The 24,799-nt window shown below is 33.9% G+C and overlaps 1 protein-coding gene and 1 pseudogene across 4 annotated transcripts; both read right to left on the minus strand.

Annotated features, from left to right (window-relative positions):
• Nucleotides 1–23: 23 nt before the first annotated feature.
• LOC132625614 (cysteine-rich receptor-like protein kinase 10) lies at nt 24–10,210 on the minus strand (annotated as a pseudogene).
• A 1,612-nt stretch (nt 10,211–11,822) lies between these two features.
• Nucleotides 11,823–20,760, minus strand: LOC132625616 (cysteine-rich receptor-like protein kinase 10). 4 transcript variants are annotated; one of them, XM_060340233.1, is made up of 8 exons: nt 20,155–20,760; nt 18,954–19,364; nt 16,949–17,086; nt 16,412–16,527; nt 15,372–15,582; nt 15,043–15,277; nt 14,103–14,253; nt 11,823–12,474 (listed from the first exon to the last, which is right to left on the minus strand). In XM_060340233.1, the coding sequence occupies exons 1-8, from the start codon at nt 20,570–20,572 to the stop codon at nt 12,148–12,150; spliced, it is 2,007 nt and encodes a 668-aa protein (XP_060196216.1). In that variant the 5' UTR covers nt 20,573–20,760; the 3' UTR covers nt 11,823–12,147. The 4 variants fall into 4 exon arrangements, with proteins under 4 accessions (XP_060196216.1, XP_060196215.1, XP_060196217.1 ...); XM_060340232.1 differs by having other exon boundaries at nt 16,412–16,533; nt 20,155–20,759; XM_060340234.1 differs by lacking the exon at nt 16,949–17,086 and having other exon boundaries at nt 16,412–16,533; nt 20,155–20,759.
• Between the last annotated feature and the right edge of the window lie 4,039 nt (nt 20,761–24,799).

A 24,799-nucleotide genomic window follows, 5' to 3' on the forward strand; every position in this document is an offset into this window, starting at 1 on the left:
ACCTTGAGAAGGCAGAGAGGTTGTTTCCAGAGAGACCCTTGGCTCAAAAAAAGAAGAAAAAGAAGCAGATATAGAATATAGACATTATATAAATTTCTTACACCATCAGTTTAAGTTGACCCATGTTAGGAGGTCCCACTAGATGGTAAACTTAAACTCCATCATCGTATCTATCTTGGCTCCAATTCTGTAATGGATACTTCATTCATGGACAATGGAACTGACTTGCTAGTAGATTGATCTGACTCTAGCCCATTTGGTGTCATCTTTAATCGACCACGAAAAACGAATGCCGGTTGTTGAGGTGCTCGCATGTTACGCGCTCTCATGGTGACAGAGTAAATGCTAAGCATGAGCACCACAAATGCCATTGTAGGTCTTTCATTAACATCTTCTTGAACACATAACAATCCGATATGTATGCATTGTATCACTTCATTACTAGAGTATGCCTCTCCACATGTTGGATCCATTATGTTCAATGGTGTGCCGTCCCTCTAATTCTTCCAAACCTACAAGATTTATGCATCAATGATCCAAAATTAGCATTAGTACAAATTTATCTAGCAAGAGCTGAATTTATAATAGTGAAAAAGTCCAAACATGCCCTTAAAATTTGCGATTTATCTTATACATGCCCCCGGTTTACCTTTCGACTAATAGCTTCCCCACTGTTACTTCTTCTCAAATATGCCCCTCCTAATAACGGTTTTCCATTGTGGAAAAGTTACTTGATTTGGCCAATATGGTGGAAATACATAGGACTATATTTGGACATTTTTAAATGTTTAGGGGTATAATTTTTTATCATTTTCAATTGTTCAAGGGCACGCTTCAAATGATTGTTGAAAGTATATTGAAAACAAGTAGACAATTTCTGGATAAACTTAGATATTTTATTTGTCGACGTGGCTCCACCGTGACAAATATTAGAGCCAAGCAGGACAACCGTTAGATGAAGGGGCAAATATGAGAAGAGATTAAGGATGTGGCGCTTTCATGGACCAAAAAGTAATAGAGGGAAAATGTACGTCAAATCAAATACCTTAGGAATAAATTTTAAACTTTTCCCTTTATAATAAGAATAATATGAGATAAAAGTTATAATCTAATGTAAACTTACATAGCTAAGAAGGTCCTCAGCACCATCTGATTGGTAAAATGAACTATTCTTCTTTCCACTTATTATCTCCAAATGCATAACACCAAAGCTGAAAACATCAAATTAAACAGAGTATTGTCCGTGCATATCATAATCCGATGACATGCAACCACTATAAAATAAGAAGGAAGCAGGAATGTTAGCGAGAAAAAAAGGAAAAAAGTCATTACAGCTTTCAAACTCTATATAGAAGTGTGCATATATTGAATTGATTCAATGGACAACACTAGATAATAGGATATATCAATATAGGTTTAAAACTTACTATGTCCCAGCAATCCTGTTTGTTATTTCGTCACTTTGATCAGTCCCAAATATTCTTACCATTCCAAAATCTGATATTTTGGGGTTCATTTGTGCATCTAATAGTATATTATTTGCTTTGAGATCACGGTGTATAATTCTAAAGCGAAAATCCTCGTGAAGGTAAAGTAGTCCACGCGCAGTCCCTCCAATAATCTTGTAACATCTCGACCAATCTAGCAGCTGTTGCTTTTCAGGATCTAAAAGTTTGTATGGATCATGGTTTTATTTAGGCAAAAAAGGTGTGAAATCCAACTTTATAAATATGGGAATTAACAAAATATGCAATGACAACTTGAACGGCCTCTTAAGGATTATTAAAACCCCCTCTATGTAAACTGTAATATGTAAGTTGCAGAAGTTAGGTATTCAATAGATTAAGAAAATGCCTATTTGTATAGGCTAAAAAACAGAAGCAGTCATGTATACTAAGCACCCACTATGTGCGCAGTCCAAGCACGGAAAGAGCTATACTCGTCCAAGGAGTCAGTTGACATCCTTTCGCTGGAATTGCATGGTATAGATAGGTCAAAAACGTTTCTTTAATGTTTAAATAATATATGTTGAATCCCCCTAACACTATGTATATATACTTGTTTATAGTTTGACTCTTCTTAGGAAATATTCTGGCTCTGCCACTAGTCTAAGAAAGGGCCGGACCACATATTGGATCTATTGTGTGCAACCTTACCTAGCATTTCTTCAAGAGTTGTTTCGACATAGGCAGTTATAAAAATAAGAAAAATATATAAAATGAATATTATCAGCTTTTGTCTTCATTGTATGCTGTTTTGGACCTCCGTTTTTTTTATTAGTAGAAAATAACCCCTCAGAGTTTTAATTTTTTTTAAAATGAAATATTTACAGATTGGAACAAACCAAATAAGAAATAGTCGAGGTTTTGTTAGGGACAAATTCATAGACAGGTATCTTTTCCTCTTCTCCAAAGCAGTATCCTAGTAGTCTCACTAAATTTCTGTGTTGAAACTTGGCGATCAATAGGATCTCATTCTTAAATTCTTCTACACCTTGTCCTGAGTTTCTTGATAGCCTCTTCACAGCTATCTCTTGTCCATTAGGAAGTTTACCCTCAGGACAATAAGATATATTAATACGAGTTAAGAATATAGTGGAAGATGGACTGAACTTAAGGGTGTGTTTGATACGGGGTAAATTGACTAAATAACCCTCTACAAAATATAACAGATCGCCTCTATGTTATTTCATAACCGTCCACGTATACAGAGGGTCATATACCTCTATTCATTTTTGTAAAAGAAATTAGTTTAAAGGGGTCTTTGCAAAAATGAATAGAGTATATGACCCTCTAAATACATGGACGATTATGAAATTACACAGAGGCGATCTGCTATATTTTGTAGAGGGTCATTTAATCAATTCACCCTCATTTTCCATGAAAAATGTTTTCCTGAAAAAGAGAATATTTTCCTTGAAAATGTTTCTGATACTTGGTGTGTCAGAAATATTTTTGAGAGTGTTTTAATTAAATGTATGGGTCCTAAAGACTAATAATAACGTCTCGGGATGTGTTTAGTACAAAGGAAAATGTTTTCAAGAAAATATTTTCAAGAAAATATTTTCTAGGAAAATAAGTGATTTTCCTGCTTATTTTCTTGTGTTTGGTACGCATGTTGGAAAATATCATTTTAAGAGCATTAACATATACTCAAAGAAAAACCAATGTGAAGTTTTTAAATTCGGTGCCACTTTTGGTGGTCAGAGTACACGGGGAGGGGGAGGGGGTGCTGGATGGTGTAAAATCCAAAAAACAATTTAGAAAAAATTAAAAACTTTTTTGGAGGGGTTGGTTTGGGGGGGGGGGGGGGGGGGGAATAAAAATCTGTTTCTTAAAAAATATTTGGAGGTGGTGTTGGAGGGGGGGGGGGGCGTGGGTTGGGTGGTAAGGAATTTTTTTTCGATTTCTTATAAAAATTTATAAAAGTAAAATAAAATGTATAAAAGGAAAATTCGGAGAGAGGAGGAGGTGGTGGAAGGTAGGGGTGGAGTGGAGTTTGGGATGGGTGTGTGGGTGGCTTGGGGAGGGGTGCGGTGGGGTTGGGGTGGTCGGTGGATTGGTGGGGTGGGGATGGGGGTGGGGGGGTATATAGCGCTGGGTTTGTTCTGTGCAGGGGTAGAGTTGGGGTGGTGGGGTGGGGTGTGTGGGGGTGGATTGAGGAATGCGTTTGTGTGTTTTTGTTAATCTGGAAAATGTTTTCCCTCAAATTTCTATGGAAAACATTTTCTTCTATTTGAAGGAAAACATTTTCCAAGATTTAAGTGCAACCAAACAAGAGAAAATAGGAAAAAAAATTCCATCATACCAAACACATCAGTGTTGGTAGGACAAGGAAGATGAGATTATAAGTTAAATATAGTACTTGTAAGAAAAATAAAGTCCACCAATAAGCGAGGGAACTCATTATCCCCCTTTTTACCTGGTAACCTGATAAGTTATACTGTGATTTTTATTGTTTTGATGATTTGACAAATATGTATAAAGAACCAGATACACTAGCAAGGGGAATATAGTTGTCTAGTTATTTCAGACTTTGTGGTATCATGAGAGATCAAGTCAGAGACCAGGTAAGGGATCAGATCTCTATCCGTACAAAGGTCAACATTACAGTTGTAAAGCTGTTGGCATAGCAACAACAGTATAGCAACGCAACAGCAGAGTTGCTGCGTCTTGACCAATGATCCAAGGTTTATGACTTATCACTCTCACCTTGCCTCTCCTCTTATATACACAACATATCCCAAGGGGAAAACGATTCTTGCAACATCCCAAAATTGTTCAGATCTTGAGTGCAAGTCTCCACTTATCAAGGTGCGTTCAAGAACAAAGCTTCAACTAATCCAAGGACCTATTCCCTACAATTGAAGATGTGTTAAGTCTTAGGAGTGTTAAGTCTTTTATTCCTTTGTGCTATAATTTGTAAACCTACTCTTCTCAAAAGGAAGTCGTGTGTAGGTAGCTTGAATTCTCAAAAGTTGTTAGTAGGCTATTTACCTACTTAAGCTCTTGAGTGGTGCAGTTTTCAATAGGAAGTCAAGGTGTATTAGTTGGTTTGGCTAGAGGTAGTCAAACTTTGTTGAGTGCTTGGCTAGAGGTAGTCAAGAGTTGTAGCTTACAATAGAGGTATTGTAAGGGTGAGGGATTAAGAGGTAAATTCCTAGGCTACAATAGGTTGTAATCTGAAAGTTGCTCAGCGTAGTAGAGTTTGAAATCCTATGTGGTAGGTCGTCGTTTTTAATCCCTTGAGTAAGGAGTTTTTCACGTAAATATTCTATGTCATTTACTTTCTGCACTGTATAAGGGAACTGGTAGATAACCAGGTCCCTTCATACATTGTTTGGTGGACGCATAGCTTCTAACATTACCTAATACTAAAAAATGACTTTCTCGTGGAAAACGTTTTCTTGCAAAGCAACTTCTGGCATATCAAACACACACACATCCCTTGTGTCTTAAAAACTGACTTCACCTTGTAGACAACACCAAATCCGCCTTTACCAATTTTGTTGTCAGATGAGAAGTTAGTCATGGCAGCTCAAATAATGTTCAATTGATATTGCGAGGATTCAGTAGTTGAAATTTCATCTGCATTTAGACAACAAAGAAACTCCGAAAGTTTCAGCAGATGCTACGCTAATACTATTGGTGACAATAACTTAGAAGTAATCAAATGAAAAATGCTTCCTTCTTTTTTTCTTTTCTTGTTGTAGTTATGGCACTTTACCTGTTATCTCTTCCATAACATTGAGTTCGCGCAAAGCTCTACTTCTTAGCCAACAGAAACCAAAAACGAAGAGTAAAATTGAAACAACAATTGGAACAAGTATGACAACAATTATACCATATGCAATTCCCCCTTTTCCTGCATCAGTTAAACAAAAAGTGTTTTCTGGACAGAAAAATACAGGGCTATAAGATATATCTTGGCCATAAATCAGGCTGAAAAAGAAAATTATACGACATAACAAAATATTGAAGTAGTTAAACATCATGGTATGCTAAAATCGTTGTTTAGTTTTTTGAATTATGTGACATCTTCTGATTATTATTTCTTTTGTTATTTAACAGAGTCATGTGTGAAGAAAGACTAAGAAGACTTAGTTGTTTCCAGTCAAGATTTGAACCTTTAGGCTTTATGAGGCAACAAATGTTTTGTTGAGAAGTAATGGCATACAGCGTGATTGGTCAAATTTTTAAAATTTGCCTGTTTAAAAAGTAATTTATTTCAAAAATGTTTTTCAAAAAAATATTTTTGCAAGGTAGCAGTTTGTGTTGCGCTACTCAATTCAAAAAGCACTTCTACAATATTAAAACAATAATTTGTCTTTGTCAAGGTTCCAGAAGTGCTTCGTTATATAAGCTATTTTTTCAGCTTTTGAAACTTTTGAAAAATAACTTCTGTTGCTATGTAAAAGCATTTATATTTCCCATAAAAGCTTGATCAAACTCCTAATCTTTCTAAAATGAGCATTTTTAGTTTCCGAAAAGCTTGCATAAACAGGCTTAGTATTGTCACATAGATTTAAACTTGGGTAAATTACGCATATATAAATATTAAGGAGAAATATTTACGAAACGTGACGATAGTTTTTTATTTACAAAACATAACATCACAATTCACAAACCCTATAACAAACATACTTTTTTTTTTCACTCAAAAATTTATGTATGAAAATTGTATGAAATGTGTATATCTCGCTCAAGGCTTAAAAAGTTCACTCAAAATTTAGTATATGAAAACTGTATGAAATGTGTATATCTCGTTCATGGCTTAAAAAATCACCTTAAAATTGTATGTATGAAAACGGTATGAAATTTGTATCTCGCTTAAGGCTTAGAATTTTGCTCACATTTTCGTGTATAAAGTTCATGTTAGATTTCTCTAAAATTAATACAACTACAACAACATTGTATACAACTTTGATACAACATTTAAGACTTAAAATGGTCGCTTAAATTTTTATATATGAAATGTGTATATCTTGCTCAAGACTTAAAAAATTCGCTCAAATTTTGTACATGAAAAACGTATGAATGTGTATATCTCGATCAAGACTTAAACATTACGCTAAAATTTTTAAGTATGGTATGAAATGTGTTTATCTCGCTCAAGACTTAGAATTTCATTCACATTTTGTGTATGAAAAACTATATTAAAAATTTCGCTTACACATACACATTTCATACATTTTTCATACAGCTTTCATACATAAAAATTTGAGGCAATTTTTTAAGCCTTTGAGCTAAAAAAAATTTAAAAAATTAATTTTTTTAAAAATATAATTTTTTTTTTAAATTTAAAATTATTATTTTAAATATTTTTTTAAAAAAATATTTTCTGAAAATAAAATTAAAAAACGAAAAATATATGAAAATCCATCATGTTTTGTCAAATATCGTTATGTTTTGCAAAAAAGAAAAATTATCGTCACATTTCGTAAATATATCTCCTTAACATATATATCCGTAGCTTTCCCTTTAAACTTTATGGATTCTCCATTCCGTGACCTCAAGTGCTAGTACTTAGATTCTGCATTATTATTTTTATATATTTAATAGATATCTTAATACATATACAAAATTTAGATCACGATTACTGAATTTTATTGACTCCATATTGTAAAAGCTATGTCCATGCGTAGGTATTTACGATCACGAGAGTGAGACGACGGCGATTTACTTGGAACTTTCCCTTGTACTTTTTTCCACCTTTAATTTTCCAAAACAATGGCCCACCTCTTCACAACTCACACCTTGTTGACTTTTATCATATATGTATACTAGTTATGTGAGGCTCGGGCTTACCCAAACTCAAGATATAAAAATAGATATTTTAACTAAAGAAATATAATTTGTGTTAGTACAAGTGTACAACAACAACAACAACAACCATATACCCGTTATAATCCCACAAGTGGGTAGTTATATGAAAGTAAAATTTTCATTTCACTCCTTTAATATTTTAACTTCCATTTTGATGAAATTATTTACTTCAAATCAAATGTGGAGCCAGAATTTGACATTTATAACTTATGTATCCTAATTTTTTGAAGTTATTTAGTTCTAAATAAATAATCTATACATAGTTAGTGAACTTTTAAGACAAATACATAATTTAACTTGTGCAGCGGATGGAGCTGCTCCTCTCTTAATTAGGAACTAGTATACGTACCCGCGCGATGCGCAGATTGTTTCAAAGGAAAAAAGAAGGGAGACATAGTAGAAACATATAAAATAATGATCTTATTACAAACATTTTATATGGTATGTATAACTGCTATTGCTTCATTACAAACCATTTCGTCAAACAGTATACAAACTTTTAGGTCAATTGACTAAATGGAAATAACAAAACAAATTGAATTAGAGACAATATCATTGATTATAATTCTACGCACTCATTAAACAACGTTTTAAGGTAAGGAAAAAAATTGAACATGAAAATAATATCTTGCATTTAGCTATCCAGACCCCAGAGGATATAAAAAAATGGAAAAAGCATAATAATTTTTTTATAATGAAATTACCTATTATATATGAAAGATTTAGAGGGAATACAAAACAAAAAAAGTAGAGTTCAAAAGGAGATTTGTAAACTTTTTTTTTTTTAAACTATGAAGGGTACATTCCACAACGTTTGCTTCGTTCTGCATTGATCTCCTGGCCAAGCTCTCAACTTGCACATAAATGGATTAGAATATAATGGAATTCTGATTAGTGTAGGCGCTTATTTTTAGGACAAAGTTGGAAGATGAAAATGATTTTTTTTACTTTTTATTTTAGAATTTTGCATGTAAATTTCAATAAATTTTCTCATCTGAAATTAAATTGGACTTACTATCTATATTTTTATGCTCAACATTTTTTTATTTTTTTTTGCGTTTCTTGTTCTTTAAATAAAGTCACTATCAAAATTGACATAAATACATTTTTTTAAAAAAAATTTAGCATGTGGAATTCAGATTTATCATCAAGCATCTCAAATTTTGATTTTTAATTTCTATTTTTTTGTTTCATTTTCTTTTAGAAAAAATTAATACTAAATTAAGTTTGGGAATCAAGAGAAGAGACTTCAAATTGATCCTTTCTTGGTGATCCAAAGCCAAATTAGTAAGGAGGAAATGCATTAGAAATATTTAACAATTTTAAAGCAATAAACTCACTTTTTTTAAACTCTAAAAATCAACGTTCTTGTGTCCTAGGAAGGAAAGGAAAAGAAAAGAATGTTGAGTAGATAGCTAAATTCATTTCTATTAGGTCTAAACCATTAGTATCATCTATGACTGTAAATAAATTATTTCTTTTATCCACTTCATCTATTTAAATCTCAATCACCATTTAGTACTGAATTTTCAACCTTGATGAAAAGAAACTTGACTATTCAACTTACATTAAACCTACAGAACATAAGCATAAAAAATTATCACTGAGGCCTAACCAAAACACTAACTACAACTCAAAAAGATTTATTTGCTATTCGGAAACCACCTGAAAACTATTGTAGCCTAATGGTAGGAATTAGGAGAAAGGCATCAACTCTCATTATAATTACAATAAGCTAAAAAAATACTTTAGGTTTTATCTTGAAACTAATACCTAACTTCAATTTAGATTCCAAAATTTTAATTATTCCACTATTAATTATTTTACCCCAATAGACACTTCCTAAATATCCTTCTCCCTGCCTTTTTTCGTAATAAAATCATTTGTCGCTGCATACGACTCCTTGTTTGTGGATATTAAGTATGAGTTGCCACCAACTACTTATTTTCTTGGCCTATAAAATTCCAATCGATTAAAACATAGTGTGATTCGTACAAAAATGTTTTTCAAGCACTAATAGGAAAAAAATTGGGAATGTTGCTTTTTTTTTTTTAAACCAAACTAAAATTATTTCATCAAAAAGTAAAAATATAAGAAACGTGCACACTTAATCTTATTTAATTATGACATGAGATTGTTGATATAAATCAAAGTGGGAGGAACCATGACAAGCGGTAAATAAATCAAAACTTTAAACCTGCTAAAAGTTGTTCCTTCATGATACTATATAAAAAAAAAATTATATATATATATACACACACAAAACAAACTTTCTTGGAAAAAAGATGAAACATTAAACATACCATAGGAGCCTTCCTTACGGACAAAAGTTTCCAAGTCCTACCGGTAAGGAATTGGATCTCCATATCTAGTATATACCTGCACAAAGAAATCAGATGAATAATCTTTAAATTAAATTAAATAAATAACTTCACATCTATAAGAAAACTATTTGTTGAACACCAACTTTCAGTATTGATGATGAGACTATAAATTTCAGACATATAAGAGAATTACCTGCCAAAACTTCGTGTAGTTTCCCCTTTGTATTTCCTTCTCTGAATTCTTTGAATAGCTCATCATTAATCTCAGCAGAGTTACGTTGTTGTGCCACAAATTTAAGCCTTCCACACGTATGACTTCTAAATTTGCCATAGAAGTGAAATTTAGTGCATATTACATATTTCTACTGTTTAAAAAATTCACAAGGAGGAAAGGATACATTATACACAACCTGATCCAACATCCAAGATCAAGATAAAGACAAGAAACAAATAGAAAATGAGGCAATAATCAGGGTGTAGAAGAAAGAAAACTCACGAAATGCCATCGGCAATTGTTTCAAAATCAGTATATGATTTTGGTTCACACGAATCTATGAACATCTTCCCAGCCACACCCACCAAAACTCACAAATTAAATTTTAAAAAAGGAGAAGTCCCAGTCCTGACTCTGCATGCACTCGCCAAGTATCTTCATTCTTTTTCTTTTCTTTTTTAATATGAGAAAGTGCAATGAGCAGTTGTGATTAGAAAATTAGAATATACTTCTCAAAAGTGAGGAGTGGGGGACGTGTATGTGAAAATGGGGAACGTGAATGTGCATTTGCATTTTTTCAGAAAAATTCGAATTCGCATTTTTCCTAATAACAATTAGGGCTCAATATATATCTTTTAGCCTAAATTCAAATAAGTTAGTTAGTTAGAATTTACATTTTGATTAAATAGTTAATTTAAAAAATCTGGTAACTTCCAAAAAAAAAAAAAAGTCCTAAAACGTGCCTTAAATTTAAATTATGGCTGCACGGTTTTAGGGGTCCATTGTGCATAAATAGAGCAGTTGTTTTAACCGTATTTTTCCTAAAAAATATAAGATATTTAATTATTTTTACTTCAAATTAAAAAATAGTACTAACTAATTATTAACTAATTAACTATTATTTGTCCTAAAACTGCCACTTGTCACAATCTTAGGCCAAACTATCCTCTTTTTAATAATATATAGATTGGCCTTTCCTAATTTGCTATCAAGCTGATATCTTTTTGTGTGATTGCTAGTTTACTGTATTCCTTATTTGCTTTTTCGTGGAAATTTTGAGTTTACTCGTAAAGGGCTTGTGTACATTTGTGGAGAGTTCATTTGAAAAGTCTGTAGAAAATAGAAAATAATTTAATTAAGAAGCAGGTTGCCAGTTTATTGTTCTTATTTGGTTTTTATGTTTATGTTTTCAGGCTTCAAACAGGCCAATTTCCCCAAGGTTCAGACCATCTTCCTCATCCAAATATTGAAACCCATCGCGACGCTGATCATGCTATTCAACGTGGATTTTGCTTGTGATGTCTTTTAGTTGCTTATTTTATTAATAGTGAATTTTGTTTTCCTAGAATCACGAAGTACAAATCAATACATTTGTTGAAAGTTTGAATGTTGTATTTTATCTGAATGTGCGAACTGGTTGAATACTTTGAAAAGTTTTTTTGCTATTTAATTGCTTTGTTGCTAAAGGTTGGAATATGTTAAAATTACTTTTTTCAATAGTGCTTGAAATGCAGCTAGAATAAATAGCTAGCAAATTCATTAAAAGAATTGGGTTAAACTAATGCGAATTGAAATACAAACTGCCTCGGTTGTATTTTCTATTTTACAGGTTAAACAGCCGTAAATGAACATAAATCGTTGCTAAGCAAGTGCTGTTAGATGGGGGTAAAAGCGTCGCTAAATGAAAAAAATTGTTATTAGAGAGGATTCTTGGTTAGAGCTTTAAGAAATTTTTGGTCAAATACAAATAGCCATTAAATAAAATTGAACCGCCTCGAATTTGCAGTGGTTATTCCAGCGGTTTTTCTAAACCGTCTGGAAACGGTTTAACAACAGCTTATCAAGCGACAGGTCTAAATTGTCGCTAATTTTATACTGCGGCAGTTCACGCAAAGAAGGAACCAACCGCCATAAATAAACGTTTTTTGTGTAGCGAGGCTCTTCTGCTGAGTGAAGCAGTGATAACACTTCTAAATATATGTTTTCATTGATGTAGATTTAGATAGATTTGCCACCAGCAAACCATCCAACAGAATTTAAATCTTCAATGCCTACTACTGTTTGTTGAATGAAATACTTAATAAATGGATCATGAACTAATTCCAATCGCATGGGAAATTAGGAATATAACCCTCTTACCTAGTCTCATTCAATCACCTTATTCCTCTATATTACATATAGAATATAAGACATATATAAATTTCTTACACCATCAGGTCAAGTTGACCCGTATCACTAGGTGTTCCCACTAGATGGTAAACTTAAACTCCATCATTGTATCCATCTATCTTGGCTCCAATTCTGTAATGGATACGTCATTCTCGGACAATGGAATTGACTTGCTTGTAGATTGATCTGATTTTAGCCCTTTTGGTATCATCTCTGATCGTCTATGAAAAAAGAATGCAGGCTGTTGAGGCGCTGGCATGGTAACAGAATAACTACTAAGCATGAGCACCACAGATGCCATTGTAGGTCTTTCATTAGCATCTTCTTGAACACATAACAATCCAATATGTATACACTGTATGACTTCATTTTTTGAGTATGATTCTCCAAATGTTGGATCCATTATATTCAATGGCGTGCCGTCCCTCCAATGCTTCCAAACCTACAAATTTTTTCCATCAATGACTCAAAAAAAGCATCAACAAGGACTTACCTTTTAGCAAGATACATCTAGTGTTTGCAGTTTATCTCATATATGCCCTCCAGTTAGCTTTCAACTCATAGGAGTCCTACTATTATCTTTCATCTCAAATAAGCTCCTCCCAGTAACGGTTTCTATTGTGCTAAAATTGGCAGGATTTGGGAGATATGGTGGAAGTCTCATAGAGGTATATTTGGAACTTTTCAATAATATTCAATGGCACGCCTCAAATTATTGCAGAGGGATATATAAACCAAGCTAATAGTTTAGGGTATATTCAGACATTTTGTTTGTCTACATGGCTCCACCATAAAATAAAAGTCAAGAGTTAAGCTGGAAAGATATTAAAGGGAGGGGCTAATATATGGAGGATCGAATTCTTCAAGGAGAAATTCGAACCTTTTCCCTCTATGGCATGACAAACATGACAAAAATTGAGGACCTTTTTTATTTTTAATAAAACGCCGCTAGACAATATGTCTAGAGGGAAAAAAAAAGAAGATAAAAATAGTATTTATAAATGTAAAGGCAAAAGACATAAATTGATCCTTAAACTATACCCCAAAATTCATTTTCACACTTAAACTATGCTGGCGACCCATTACACACCTGATATATTTAAAAGTGATATTTTTTACTCCCCGATACAATATGACCAGTTGCACTAGGGGAGAGTGTACACACTCTCTCCCCACATCAATGCCACGTTAGTCTACGTCAGTGCCACGTCGAAAAATTCTCTAATTTTTAATTTTATATTTTTTTCCTTTCCCCTCCTCCCGCACCCTCCCTTTCTTCTTCATCCCTACTCCCTTTCTTATTGTATAACCACCATTGTTTCCAATGAGCTTTAATATTTTCCGGTAAAATAAATTTTATTATTTTTTATTATGTGTGATATTAAACTCATCAAGCTATTTTCAAAGAAACAAAAATAAAAAAAAAAGAAAAAAAAGAGAATGGCGCTGCTCTGCAAGGAGGAACCACTGCTCCGCCTACACTACTCTTTTTTATTTTTTTTAATTGTTATGTATCCTTTTTTTTTTTTTAATATGGTGGCTGCTGGGTTTATGAAATGAAAACGAAGAAGAAGAATAAGGGTTTTGGGGGGTGGGGGTGGCGTGAAGGCGGTGATGGTGACGGTGAAATGAAGAAGAAAAAAGGTTTGGGAAGTGGGGATAGGGGTGGAGGTGGCGTGAAAGTGGCAGAAGAGAGGGGTGGGGTGGCAGTGAGAGGAGGAAGAAGAAGGGTTTTGGGGGCCGGCGGGAAGGTGGAGGAGAAGGGGGTGGGGTTGGGGGTGGTCGAATAAAGAGTGGAGGAGAAGGAGGAGGGGTTGGGGGGGTGGTCGAATAAAGAAGAAGAAGTTGCAATTTTGTTTTTAATAATAATTTTAAAAAAAAATTGACCTCACTCTCCTATTATTTAAATATAATTATTTTTTATGCCACATCAGCTCTGGAGGGGTAAAAAATATCACTTTTAAATATATTAGGTGTGTAATGGGTCGCTAGAATAGTTTAAGTGTGAAAATGAATTTTGGGGTATGATTTAAGGGTCAATTTATGTCTTTTGCCTAAATGTAAACTTACATAGCTAAGAAGGTCTTCAGCACTATCTGATTGGTAAAATGAACTATTCTTCTTTCCACTTATGATCTCCAGGAGTAGAACACCAAAGCTGAAAACATCAGATTTAACAGAGTATCGTCCATGCATAGCATACTCCGGTGCCATATAACCGCTATAAAACAACAAACAAGCACGAAGGTTAGCTAGAAAAAAAAGATAATTTTTAACGAAAATGATAGTTAATAGCTTTCAGATTCTAAGTAGAAGTCTCAAGTGTGACTATATTGAGTGATTTAATGGACAAGTTGTAACAGTTGAGGCCCAACTATCAAGGTATTGTCCGCTTTGACCTAACATTTAAAGTCTCATAGTTTTGTCTCCTTGAACTTTTACCTAAAATGTCACCTCAAAAGTTGAATATTGAACCAAACCTTTTATAGCTCCTGACATTTCCTTCCCATATCGATGAGGGAATCTCGCCTAAGGCAAACTTCATAGAGAATTCCCTTTCAAATTCAATCGCTAGACAGTAATGGTACATGAGCTATTACACTTACCTCCCTTAAGGACTCAACATTCTTGCTATGATTTATCGTACAACCATTTTAGTGGAAATGGGGATTTTGGGGGTGGGGGTGGGATGGGTTTACCTGCTCGCTACCACTTCCAATGGCCTAGGTACAACTATAAAGGTATTGTCCGCTCTAGCCAACCTTTGAGGTCTCACAATTTTGTCACATTGCAACTCAATAGTTGAATCCTAAACTCATTCTTTTATGGCCCCATTCAAGTTCATCCCAATAGTCCATAGATTGTTAGAAATTTAGAACATAACATGTGTAAAGGTGAAAATGTGGAAAATAAAAGAGGAAAAGGGGGAAATAGACATTAGTACAATATGTGTAACTGAGGTCAACCAAGACAAGAATTTAAGATATATCGACACAGATCCAAAACTTACCAAGTCCCAACAATCCTTCTTGTAATTTCTGAAGTTTGATCACCAAATAGTCTTGCCATTCCAAAATCTGATATTTTGGGATTCATTTCTGCATCCAACAGTATGTTGCTTTCTTTGAGATCACGGTGTATAATTCTTAGACGAGAATCCTCGTGGAGGTAAAGTAGTCCCCGCGCAATTCCTCCTATAATCTTGTAACGTCTCGACCAATCCAGTAGTTGTTGCTTTTCAGGATCTAAAAATTTATCAAAAAGAGAGTTTAATAAATTATAGTCAATTATAGCAACAAGAACAATAAAATGAATAAAGTTTAGCAGATTGAAACCAACCAAATAAGAAATAGTCAAGGCTTTTGTTGGGGACAAATTCATAGACAAGTATCTTTTCGTCTCCTTCAAAGCAGTATCCCAATAGTCTCACTAAATTTCTGTGTTGAAGCTTCGCGATCAATACGATCTCGTTCTTAAATTCCTCTCTACCTTGCCCTGAGCTTCCTGATAGCCTCTTCACAGCTATGTCTTGCCCATCAGGAAGTATACCCTGAGAATTTAGTAAGATATCAATGCAAGTCAACAACACATGGGAATATGACTAGAAATGTACCGTCAAACTTCTCTAAAACAGCCTCTTTTCTTCTGACATTTTCTTGGCTTTTATAGCGATTCACTGTTGTACACCTATAACAACATTTGACGTTTATATTTTCTTTGGCTGTTAAAGATACTTGGTATCCAATAGCTTTCCCTTGAAGGAACTCTAAGAGCTTAACAATTGAATTTCTATATCAGTTCAAGTAGTCGTAGGCATTCTTTGTAAGTATTATTTAAATCTTGAATTTTATTTTAGATGGAAAACTTCTGCCAAATGGAATAAAAATATGTGTGCATATCTTTTAACGGAATAAAATCTTTAATTAAGGAAGTCTGTACTCACGTAATGTTCTTTGTCATAAGTGGTGTATCAAAAGTTTCAAAATATTTGTCAAAATCTTTAGATGTATTATCAGTTATCTTAGAGATTCTATTTCCATAAAGATGGTTGTCATAGAGGGATAATTTTACAAATAATGTATTGTTATAAAGATGGATGTTATTGTTATAGGTAAAAGTTGTTATGAGAGGTGTGACTGTACGACATCTATTTTGTTCTTTTGGCAACTGAGAAATTTCCGTGGCCAGTGGCGCAAGGTTAAGAACTCACTAGGTAACCCCTCTACCCTTCTCTACTTAAATACTAGGTTTTTGTATGTGACAGGGCTCGAACCTGTGATATGCACATTAGCGACACATAACGCGTTGGACTCTTACCACTAGACTTGAGCCCGCGGCAAATTGTGCAACATCTTGCATTCTCTTAAATTAAACTTTACCTTGTAGACAACACCAAATCCACCTTCAGCAATTCTGTTGTCAGTAGAGAAGTTTGTCGTGGCAGCTCGAATAGTGTTCAAGTGATATTGCAAGGATTCAACTGTTGAAATCTCATCTGCATCTAGACAACGAATAAAGTCCGAAAGTTTCAGCAGCTTCTACTTGAATACTATTTTTGGCAATAACTTAAGAAGTATTTAACTCGAATAATGTTTGAGTTATGGAAGGCATAATATTTAATAGACCCTCAAACTTGACCTCAGCGGGCAAGTATGCCCTCCAACTTTTGGTGTGCATAGGGAGGCACCTCAACTTGTCTCCACTTTGTCAATTGAACACTCCAACTTACAAAATGATCATCTAGACACTTTCAAAATACATGTGCCACATTAGGATTTTTGTTTACCTGTGCAACTTTATACAAGTCGAGGTGTCTACTTGTGCACACCCGAAGTTGGAGGGCATACTTGCCAGCTAAGGCCAAATTTAAGGGCCTTCTTATGTATGATGCCGTTATGGAAATTTATAATCTTTACCTGTGATCTCTTCTACTACATTGAGTTCTTGCGAAGCTCTACTTCTTATCCAGCAAAAACCAAAAATGAACAGGAGAATTGAAACAGCAATTGGAACAACTATGGAAATGATTGCTCCAGATGCAATTCCCCTTTTTCCTGCATCAGTTGAACATTGTGTTGTTCAAAAACATTAAAGTGGAGAAAATACTCAAAATACCCCCCAACGTTTGACCAAAATCCCAACTACACACCTAACCTTTGCGGGGGCCCTATTACCCCCCTGGACAAATTTTTTCACTATCAAAATGCCCCTTTTTTGCTGATGTGGCAGTCCAATATGACAACCCCAATTTAGGACAGGCGCTTGTCTACACGCGCCTGGCCCACCTGCCACGTCATCATCGTCTTCATTAGGAGTTGAAAAAAAAAATCACACCAAATCAACTCAAAAAAAAAAATCTCTCAATTTTCCATACTCCATTTTTAGTAAGGATCCGAAAACCCATACCTAATTCTCCTTCATCTTCATCAACATTATCATCATCATCTTTATTAGGAGTTGAAAAAAAAAAAATCACACCAACTTCCTCAAATCTAATCCAAACAAACCCAAATGTGAAATGAAGTTTCCTAACACCAAATAGAACAAAGTTCATCCATTAATTTGATCAAACAATCAAGAATTTAAAGAAACTCATTTGGTGACATAGCTTTCTCCAAATTCCTAGCAATGGAGTTTAATTTTCTCTTCAAATCAACTCAAAAAATTAGTGCTTAAACAACTCCAACCAAGCAACAAGTAGCAACTCCAAACAAGTAACTTCCAAACATATTTTCTTTAACAAGATTAGATTTTTCAACCTTGTTTTTTTTTCCAGATTTTTCATTTTTTTTCTTCAAATTTTTCATTTTTTTTCTTCAGATTTTCGTTTTTTGTTTAACAAGATTAGATTTTCGTGGGGGGGTATTATTTTTTATGTTTTATGAATTTATAATGGATATTATGTTGACAAAAAAAAATGGGGGTGGGTATTAAATAGGGTGAAGAAGAAGAAGAAGTAGCCTAAAAATGGAGGGAGTTCAAAATTAATCCATGTGGCATCTATGTGGCAGCTGAGTTGGCGCTCAAAAACACCTCAAATGCTATTTTTTAAAGGCTGTCACGCGCCACTGGGCGGTGCAGTCACGCTCTCTGCCACATCAGCAAAAAAGGGCCATTTTGACACTGAAAAAATTTGTCCAGGGGGGTAATAGGACCCCCGCAAAGGTTAGGTGTGTAGTTGGGATTTTGGTCAAACGTTGGGGGGTATTTTGAGTATTTACTCCATTAAAGTGTGAATATATTTTCTAGTCATTTTGATTTTATGAGAATATAGGGATAGTTAGTATAACTTGTTACAACATTTAGGGTTTATTATTTTGCTGGAAAGACCCATAGTTTGATGACCATCCGTGGAATTAACTTGGTCCACCCAGGAACGGAGCTAGGGGGCAAGGGTTCATCTAAACCCCGGCCCCCACCCTGGAAAATCACACTATATATATAAGGTCATTTCTTCATATATATATGGTATATGTTGAACCCACTTAGTGAAAATTCTGTCTCCGACATTGTTTAACATATTCATTGCTTTCTATTCGAATATATATATTTGGGCATGTGTATTTTTTCTTTTTCTTCTGAGCCGAAGGTCTATTGGAAATAACATCTTTAACCCACAAAGGTTGGATTAAGGGTTGCGTATACTTTACCCTCTCCAGACCTCACTTATGGAAGTACACTGGGTGTGTTGCTTTTGTTGGTGGCGGTGGTGGTGTTGTGGTATGCTAATTTAAAAAAATAAAAATAGTATGGACTTATTACAAATACTTGTCACAAAGTAGTGGATAGTGGTACTAGCCTAATAGACTGAAAAATATTAACCTTTGAGAACAAAACTATTACCACAGGTAACTCACTAAATGTTTCAAAAGCAAATTGAGTTCAACCAGTCAATTAGAGAACAGCATGCAAAGAAATTACCTCTATCGTTGCTTGTCGAATTGGACATTGAAGAAGGAGGAGGAGAACGGAGAACTGGTGGTGGAGGTGGTGGCGCGACAGCAGTAATGTTATAAAAAGGGTACATCTCATAACGAATATTACAGCTCGGTAAGATAACCCTACCGCCTTTCCTGCCATTACTCTGTAAATTCCCAATCGCAAATCTCAGGCAAGTATAACAAGAAAATTCAGAGAGATCCGGAGTGCACTGCGCAAGTGAATAAACTCTCTCAAGTGACGAAAAATTGGCTTCTTTAGTAGCAAACTTTTTCCCTGAACGATCATTTTCCTTTGCAGCCACAGTTGCTATTTCATCCATCGTGTTTCCGAGTAGTGGCAAGAACCTCTTCGGTTCACTAACATTTTGCATGTTGTACAAAGTTTTTACAACTGATTCATCCACAGTGCCAAAAATAGATCGATTTGAGCAAAGATCAAATATTTAACAAACTCTGGCCAGTGTATTTAAAGAGTCATGAAAATAAAAGATTTAACTAAAAATATCAGGAAATCTCAGAACTCGACACTAAAAATGCACTCCCTCCATCCCAAAAAAAATTATCATTCTTTACTTTTTAATATGTTACAAAAAGATTGACACATTTTTAAATTTAGTAATCCTCCTACTTTTGAGTTCCATCCTTTCCTTTTAAAAACTGACATGACCCATAAAAACTTAAAGTAAACAATGTGGGGTTATTATATTAGATTGATAAGTCCATTGTTAAAAAGTAAATGGAATTGTCAAACCTTTTTGACTATTCTTTTATTTTAACGTGTTTTCCATTCAATGCTAATCAGTGGGCCCTTGAGGGTATAATTGAAACTTTGTTTATATTTGTATGATATGGCAAAAGTCTTCTACCAAAAATTAAACTCAGTATCAAATTAAATTAGGATAATTTTTTTGGATGGAGGGAGTAACAAACGCCAGAAATAGACCAAAATATAACAAACACCGTGTTGGGATCAGAACAAAAAGTGTCATGTTGAAGCTAACAGAGCAAACCTTAAACAACCATACTAAAAGAAGCATAATATTTTTTTAGGGCAAAGGTGCATTTATACCCCTTAATTTTGCGATTTAGGACGAAAGCTAACACACTGCAGCTCAAAAAGCTACGCCAAACTACTGAAATAGACATATAATAGCAGAAACAACGGTACAAAATGGATCCACCTGATACATCCTCTGTGGCAAAGATGGATCGATTCGAGTAACGCAACAAGCATTCGTCGTAACAAATGACAGCAATTTTTCTTTTTGGACATCTTTCCAAGATATCTTTAACAGCTCTTGACACACAATTTTGACAAACATCAGGGGAAAGATCTCCTTTGCATAAAAACAGGCCATAAGCTACATCAGACCCCGTGTGACCAGCTGTTGAGTTGTAAAATCCACTAGGCCTAGAAGCATTAGAGGACAAAGATGATAGGAGAACTTTGAGATTAGAGTTGTAAGTGCTGTTGGGACTGTAAGAAGTTGTGCTTGGGCAGATATATTGAAGGGGAGTAGTAATAACTTGGCTGAAAATCAAGAAGATATTGCCACATATTACTAGAAGAAATATGAGAATATTGAAGTTCATCACCATGGTATGTTAGTATAACTGGGGAACAAGCTCGGATTATTTATTTATTTATTATTTAACGGAGGCACAGAGCCATGTGAAGATACGGTATTGACAAAGTTGGTGTAACAAAGGGTAAGAAGACTTGGTTTTTCCAAGTCAACAGATTGTGTTTATGAGGTTGAGAAGTAATGGTGTATTGATGATGATGATGGCTGAAGTGAGATGGCGACCATTGTTACCGTTCACTTTTACGCATTTACATAAAAGCTACTAATAGTTTGTTTGGTCAAGCTTTTAAAATCAGCTTATTTTAAAAAGTACTTTTTTTTTTAAAATACTTTTCAAAAAAGCACTTTTAACGAAAATCACTATTAATTAATTAATAGTGTTTGACCAATTAATTAAAAAAATACTTTTGAGCAGTCATTAGTGTTTGGCCAAGCTTTTAAAGAGTGCTTCTATTTGTATTTTTCTCAAAAGTACTTTTCAAAAAAGTGCTTTTTGGGCAAAAATTATTTTTTTTAGCTTCTGAAAAACTGCTTCTGCTACTTCCCCAAAGTACTTATTTTCTCCCAAAAGCTTGGCTAAACACCTCGCTTTTTTTTTCAAATAAGCACTTATTAAAAAAAAAAAAAACTTTTTTGGGGAAAAATAAGCTTAGCCAAACAGGCTATAAGAGGTTGTTGGTGCTCTAATTGGATTTTATGTTTTTAGAGTCGCCACCTAATTTTATAATAGAAATTAGAAAAACTGGGTAAAAAGAGTTTATCAAAACAAGAGAAAAAACCTTTTTAAACCAGAGTTCGAAGTAAGGGTTCTGGTGATCCCCTATGGAAGATTTTAAACACCATAGTATTAAGGATTCGCAGAATACAGTTGACTTACGAGTTTCAATGTGTGATTATTGTATTTATTTGCGAAAAAATGTTTCTTTCTTGCAAAAAGTATCATGCTTATCATCAATCCTATTTTTTTTTTGGCAAAAATGTCCCTTTTAAAAAATGATTTAGTTTAAAATGCTTATAAGGGTTATGTCACTTCATTTGCGGACCAAAGCACACTCGGGATTTCTCTCAAGTAGAGTTGCTACTAACTTGGTCCTAATGATATGAGTTTAGTTCTATAAGTTTTTATTACTTATATAGAAAATAAATGGAGTATATCCCCTTTATAGTAATATCATAGGTATGGAAAAAAAGAGTTTATTGTTTTCATTTCTTTAGTCCATTGAAGCTCATATGTTTAACCATATTCTAACACCAAAGCCAGCTTATCTCAAATTTGGTCCAAGTTATTTCCTCTTGTTTTTAGCCCAGAAATGAGAAAATTATTAAGTCCAATTCATTTTTTAGAAGTGTTCAGATTATACTTGTAAAAGAATCTGAGTTTTTGTTTCAAATTTGTACTCCAAATCAGTCTTAAGTCCTTTTCAAAACAAAAACATTTCTAGTCCAAATTGTCCAAATCTTTTGAAACAGAACAATTTGTTTTTCTAGTCTTAAAGTGGGCTTGTGGCCCAAACAAAAATCTTTGTTTCTTTCCAGATTCCTTGCCAAGGGCGTGAGGCCCAAAAAATAATCTTTGTTTCTTTCCAGATTCCTAGCCAAGAGCGTGAGGCCCAAATCACCTCAAATTTGATTTCCAAAGTCCCTTTATATTAACCATATTATCAATTCCAGTTTTTAACTTTGAAAAGATTTATAACATATTCAAATTTACCAGTTTCATGCTCGTGATAAGAATTAACCGAGTTTGAAAATCAGTTGAGGCGATTACCTAACGACTACGCGTATTTCTTAAGTTCTAATCATATAGGGTCAATATTTACAAGTGTATTTACATATACTTACAAATTATACAAATATATACATGAAAGTGAAGAAAAGATTAGGCTAGTGGGCCTACCTAAGCCCACTAGTTATCATTTTCACCCATGGTTAGGTCTTCAAACATCTCTATCATTGCACGGACTCAATCAAGAAGAAGGTTGGGCCTCAGGCCCAATAACTTTAAATGGAGGAAAACGGCCCAAGAGGCCACGGTATTTTCACATGCAAACGCAAAGGGGAAAAAGGAAATTTATGGTTAGAGGGTATCTAGAACTTAATTACTTGTTCAACATAGACTAATTACACACATATACCAATTATGTACACAAACATGCCAAAAAAAAACATACTTATGCAGTTAACATATACAAAGAAATGCCTAGCTCAAATTATAAATATAAAGAAAGGACTTGAACAGGCAGGCCCAGATTTGAAGTAAAATGGCGAGAGATGCAGCCCAAATATAAACCAACTCACAACATACAAAGGAAAGGCCCAACACATCAAACAAACAAAGAACCAGGCCCAAATCAATACTATTATGATGCACAAGCTGGCAATTCTAAGCCCACATAGATGATATATCATATTTATACCAAATATACAAGTTCATATATACCTAAGGTATATAGAGATTGTATATGCCTAGTATATTTAAGTATGACATCAGTGTGCCCAACTTATTCTTAAGCAAGATAAGCACTCATTCAGAGATACTACATATCTACAGGTGACTGCAGTTAAATTCAGATTCTCATTAACCCTATTTAGACTTATCAGACCCCATTTGAAACTTATTTAGCTAAGTGAATCAGGTAAGCTCATACTAATGCCAACACTTGTCAAAATTAACTCATAAATCAAACAGGGACCTTAGTGATATCATATTAGGCTAAAATGGACAAACTTTGTTATTTAAAGTCATTAATTATTCCATTTTAATCAACTAAGCCATATTTAGGTATGAACTCATATCTAAAGGGTGCAAACGGTATAGACACAAGTTGACATTTTAATTAAAATCAAGGGATGCACACAGACAAGTTCTTATACCTGTCTTAGACATGATGAACTTATGCTAGGTTTAATAAAGAATTTCAAGCAGCAAATTGATATCATATTAACAGTAAACCAAATAGGCAAACAAAAGGCTGAATGAATTTCCTAGGCATACCACACTACAAACCAAACTAAACCATTCAGAATGTCACTAACAACATGATTTGATCAATAAGAGCAATACTGGTCCCATTAAACTAAGCAAGATCCAACAATAAGTGAAACATATGCTATATCAGGCTATTACTAACAAGGCATTAACTAGACAGTAAGCAAAGACACTATAATCATGTTGAGCCACTATTAACAGGAAATAAACTAAAGCAACTTATGAAAAGCATACTAAGCCATATGATGTTAATACTAACAAGCAACTAACCTAAAACAAGTAGTTTAAAGAACCTAATCATGCTAAATTACTAACAACTAGAAATTTAGCTAATAATAGCTACTAATGCCTATTAATCATGCTTAAGTCATTATTAACATAAAAGGTAACTAGAAATAGCAACTAATGCATATTAATTATGCTTAAACTATCATTAATAGGAAATTAAACTAAACAACAACCAAAACATACAACAAATTAACTACAACAACTAAGGCATGACAGAAACTAACAACTAAGACTAAACAGAAAGAAAAACAACTAAAGGAAGAAAATTTACCTTTCTTTGGTGTAGCCTGGTCAAGAATGGATTCAAGAAGACCTCCTTGCTCCCCCACACTCAAGCACAAACAAAGAACAATTAAAATTTTAACTACAAAAACTCGAATAAGTAAAGGTCTTTAGCTAAAATAACAGAAAACCCTAGTTAATTCGATTTTGTGAGTATATCTGATATTCAGTATTCTCAAGGTCTGTGTAACAATGTAAATAATAGAACCCCCAAAAATCCCAAACCCTAGCTCATTTTCAATATGGGAGTTTTGCAATTCTCAGAATTGCATCTCTCAATACCACATCTAATGATTGAGATTCAGTATAAATAAGCAAGCAAAGGTCGGATTTGACCCAATGTTATACCCCATTTTAACCGGGTCAAAGCGGAGTACAACATATTGGTAATTCCTAATTATTTAACTTAAGGAGTCGCCACCTAATTATTTTAACGGTGAATTAGGACACCTATTTTAACTAAGTAAATGCCTAAAATAAACTCCAATTTTAAAGGTCTTACTAACCTAATAAATTCTAGGTAAGGGTTCTAAATATCCTAATGGGAAGGTTTTAGGCATCCATTAGAATCTATTAAATACGGTTACAGACCAACCTTAGGTTAATTAATCTAAAGCCGATTATACGAGAGTTATATAAAGTATATAAAACTATAATATATAAAATGAATAGTACTTCTTC

Source organism: Lycium barbarum, unplaced genomic scaffold (genome assembly GCF_019175385.1).
Source record: "Lycium barbarum isolate Lr01 unplaced genomic scaffold, ASM1917538v2 unchr_scaffold_11, whole genome shotgun sequence".
In the NCBI taxonomy this organism is placed as follows: Eukaryota; Viridiplantae; Streptophyta; class Magnoliopsida; order Solanales; family Solanaceae; genus Lycium; species Lycium barbarum.

What these genes read in the sequence shown, in the direction of transcription:
- LOC132625616 (XM_060340232.1), bottom strand. Translation starts at nt 20,572, where the DNA reads ATGGTGATGAACTTCAATATTCTCATATTTCTTCTAGTAATATGTGGC. An exon ending in TGCCACAGAGGATGTATCAG is followed by an intron (nt 19,365 to 20,154) that starts GTGGATCCATTT and finishes TGGATGAATCAG; the next exon opens with TTGTAAAAACTTTGTACAAC. An exon ending in CCTTGACTATTTCTTATTTG is followed by an intron (nt 15,278 to 15,371) that starts GTTGGTTTCAAT and finishes ATAAATTTTTAG; the next exon opens with ATCCTGAAAAGCAACAACTA.